General features: G+C 35.1%; 1 protein-coding gene across 1 annotated transcript; it reads left to right on the top strand.

The window, feature by feature from the left end:
- On the top strand, positions 1–2,075 carry LOC140981097 (large ribosomal subunit protein uL2). Its single transcript, XM_073447353.1, has 2 exons — positions 1–519; positions 1,559–2,075. The coding sequence occupies exons 1-2, from the start codon at positions 80–82 to the stop codon at positions 1,899–1,901; spliced, it is 783 nt and encodes a 260-aa protein (XP_073303454.1). The 5' UTR covers positions 1–79; the 3' UTR covers positions 1,902–2,075.
- Positions 2,076–4,062: the final 1,987 nt, after the last annotated feature.

The raw sequence follows: 4,062 nt of genomic DNA on the forward strand, positions 1-4,062 counted from the left end.
CCTGTTATATATTCAATCCGCCATCCACACCCCGCCGTCCCCTGCACACAAACACACACGCCTACGCCGCTGCACAGAAATGGGACGGGTGATTCGTTCACAGCGTAAGGGAGCTGGATCCGTGTTCAAGTCTCACACGCACCACCGGAAGGGACCGGCAAGATTCCGATCCCTCGATTTCGGCGAGCGTAATGGGTACTTGAAGGGAGTTATCACCGACATCATCCACGACCCCGGTCGTGGCGCTCCCCTCGCTCGCGTCACCTTCCGCCACCCCTTCCGATACAAGCACCAGAAGGAGCTCTTCGTCGCCGCCGAGGGCATGTACACCGGGCAGTTCGTGTATTGTGGGAAGAAGGCTAACCTCATCGTGGGTAATGTTCTCCCGATAAGATCCATCCCCGAGGGTGCCGTCGTCTGCAACGTCGAACACCACGTCGGTGATCGTGGCGTTTTCGCTAGAGCTTCTGGTGATTATGCTGTTGTCATTTCTCACAACCCCGATAATGGTACCTCTAGGTATAATTTAACTAAATCTCTGTTTTTTATGTTATATATGTTTAATTCATTCTCATGCTTTGTAATTATTTTTGGATGTATTGATTTTGCTTCATTGGTTTTGATTAATTTTATGACTTATTGTATATTTAATCCGGAATGATGTTTTATCCTGGTTCAGTTATCTCCTTACTAAGATTTTCAGCTGTTTATATGATAATATGCGAGTAATCGTATGGTTTATTTTCTGTGATAATATTGCTGTTATTTCTCGGCATATTAAGATAAAACGGTGATTGAGAGCCAATGCTCAGTTATTTAAACCGCGAAGGTGTGCACCACCTAGACTCAATGCTCGTTGAGGCTCTTTCTTTCTTCCTTGACGAAGCTTCTGTTTTAACTGTAAAGCCCAAGTCTTGGTGCGTTTTAAAGACTCCAGTTCACTTTTAAGCTTATCTTCAATGTAGAGATAGTGAATCGAAGATGAAATACAAAAAACTAAACATTTATTTTATTTGTTTGCTAATGAATTTTGTTGTATTTATCTGCAATAATTTGTAAACTGCATATCGCATTATAAGTGATAAAATTTTGTTCTGGTTACTTATATTCTAGTGGCGTTATATGGGGACGGTGCTTCACTTTGGTAAAGCCTGCCTTGCTTTGCGACTTGAATACTTATAAGCCTTGGTGTGTCATACACTTGTAATAACTATGCATGCTGCCATTGAAATTCGAATACATTCTGTTCTTGATTACAATGGATCATGATATTGACTAAATATGATGTCTGTATATGGATGTTTGAATTTTTCATTTCATGTCTTGACATTTTTTCTTCACCTGCTAATGGTTGGTTGTGTTATTTTGTGTTGTGTGGATATTTGGAAGTAGGGTTAATTGTTAGATGAGCTTGTTTCATAATTTTCATTACTGCAATTGAAGTTACCAAATTCAAGATGCTTTCTTAAACTTATTCCCATGATATAATCGAAGTGGAGGGGCTACAACGTCCAGCATTTCTTATTTGGCGTGTTGATGAGTCATTTTCCTTGCACAGAATTAAGCTTCCATCAGGAGCCAAGAAAATTGTGCCTAGTGGTTGTCGTGCGATGATTGGCCAAGTTGCGGGAGGAGGACGTACTGAGAAACCACTTTTGAAGGCTGGAAATGCATATCACAAATTCCGAGTGAAGAGAAATTCTTGGCCCAAGGTCCGTGGTGTTGCTATGAATCCTGTGGAGCATCCTCATGGAGGTGGTAACCACCAACATATTGGTCATGCTAGTACCGTCCGTCGTGATGCTCCACCTGGGCAGAAGGTTGGTCTTATTGCTGCCAGGAGAACTGGTCGTCTGCGTGGTCAAGCTGCTGCTACTGCGGCCAAAGCAGACAAGGCGTAGTTTGCTCTTTAGTCGATAATGAACTTAATTTCCTTTACTGGGGTTTTCTTTTGTTTTGTTCGAGTCAGATTTTGTCATTCAATGTCGTCTGAATTATCATGCTAGAGGATGTGCGAGTTGATGGATCTTGAATTATATTATTTCTGTCAGTCGACTTTTTTGGATTGTTTTTCAGTTGGGTTAAATTTTTTTTTCCCTGTTAAATACTAGTACTGTGTTATTATCAATTTACTAGTTCTTCACCACTGCAATGCTCGGACAATTATTTTATCTAATTAATGATTAAAATTAGTAAGTATGATAATCTGTTTCACTTTCTATATAACGTGATTTTTTCTATATAACGTGACTTTTTATCAGATTGAAATGTCTATTGTTTTCATATACATGTAGATCTTGACAATGAAACACTGGACAAAAGAGACATTTTTGTATTTCAGTTAAAAATTAATATCACGGTTGTATTTGACAATGAAAAACATAATGTGTTATCAATTATATCGTATACAAATAAATTTATGTATTATGTACAAAATAGTAACTGTAATAAAATAAAATAATAAACATGATATAAACTTTTCATGTGATTTTAAATTCAATTAGGGATTTGATATTCTAATTTGAAATTTGAAAAGTCATCGAATACACATGATAAAATAACATATTCATTATAAATTAATACAATAATCTATAAATTATATATTTATTATTAAACATTTTATATGTTAAATGGATAATTACATTATATATAATTTTCTCATTTAGTAAATTCATTTTGGGGGATTTTATTAAATTGAGCAGACAAATTTGCTTCTATGTATATATGCGATGCAAGAGATGTTAGTTTATATAATTAAATATTAAAATTAATAAGTACAAACATTTGAATAAATAATTAAAATTAAAATACAAATACATTAAATGGATTATAGATCATACAATTAGAAAACAAAAACAAATTATAAATTTTGAAAAACTTCCTTAAATACAATATTTGTCGTTGAATTTTTCGGGTTCCTATCACTATCACGTATAAAAAATTTTAGACCTTTAGGATTCGTAACTCTAGATACAACATACAACTCACCATGACTAAAAACAAGATTCTTCAAAAAAAGTCCTACATGATACAATGATTTCCCCTAACTTTTGTTGATTGTCATTGCATATGATATAATCAAATGATATTGTCTGTGTTGAAATTTAAAAAGAAGCCTTGGATCAAAAGACGTCAATGACATTCTTGGAATAAGCACTTTATGACCTGTATTACTTCCAGTAAGAATTTGTCCTTCCAAAACACGGTTTCCGAGCCTTGTCACAATCAATCTAGTGCTATTGCATAATCCAAGAGAATGATCTACGTTACGGTACAACATAACCGGAATTCCAACCTTCAAATTTAACTCGTGATTCGGTACTACAGAACATCTTATTCCATTTAAGAATTCAGAGGTATGCACCTCATTCAGTAGATCAACATTTCTATCTGAGTGACACGTCGTATCAAAACTTAAATACGACCTTCCTTCTGAATGGTTTAGAGATATCATGTATTCATTTATGGGTTGAATAACATCAACTGTTGGTGCCAAAATAGCTCTTTGCTGAAAATATGCAGTATTGTTGTCTAAAGACAGATACATACTCTCAACTATTGCTGCAATAGAATCATTGCAATCTTTGATCAAAAGTTCATCGGGAATATCTATTGTCGCATAACCGTCATTTTGTCTCCAATTTTTCCATCTCCTAAATTAGCAATCAAATCTGAATTTTATTTTATTTTAGCACATTCCTCATCAGAACCTAAATTATGTAATAGCATATTTTCCATCAATCTTATAGTTGAATTCATGAATATAAATTTAACCGGGAATAATTATCGTGGAAACTGAGTGAAATCACTCCTTTAATTTTTTCCAAACACAATTCACATAGAATAAATGGCCAAATAGGTAATATTTGGTATCCCATTATTTCTTTCTATTTCTTCTCTCAAACCAAAGGAAAAAACTTGTGTGAGACGGTCTCACGGGTCGTATTTTGTGAGATAGATCTCTTATTTGGGTCATTCATGAAAAAATATTACTTTTTATGCTAAGAGTATTACTTTTTATTGTGAATATCGACAGGGTTGACCCGTCTCACCGATAAAGAT

Source organism: Primulina huaijiensis, chromosome 7 (assembly GCF_012295235.1).
Source record: "Primulina huaijiensis isolate GDHJ02 chromosome 7, ASM1229523v2, whole genome shotgun sequence".
Classification (NCBI taxonomy): Eukaryota; Viridiplantae; Streptophyta; class Magnoliopsida; order Lamiales; family Gesneriaceae; genus Primulina; species Primulina huaijiensis.

Excerpts from the sequence above, each read along its gene's own strand:
- LOC140981097 (XM_073447353.1), top strand. The coding sequence starts at position 80 with ATGGGACGGGTGATTCGTTCACAGCGTAAGGGAGCTGGATCCGTGTTC. Across the intron at positions 520-1,558 it reads CCCGATAATGGTACCTCTAG|AATTAAGCTTCCATCAGGAG; the intron begins GTATAATTTAAC and ends TTCCTTGCACAG.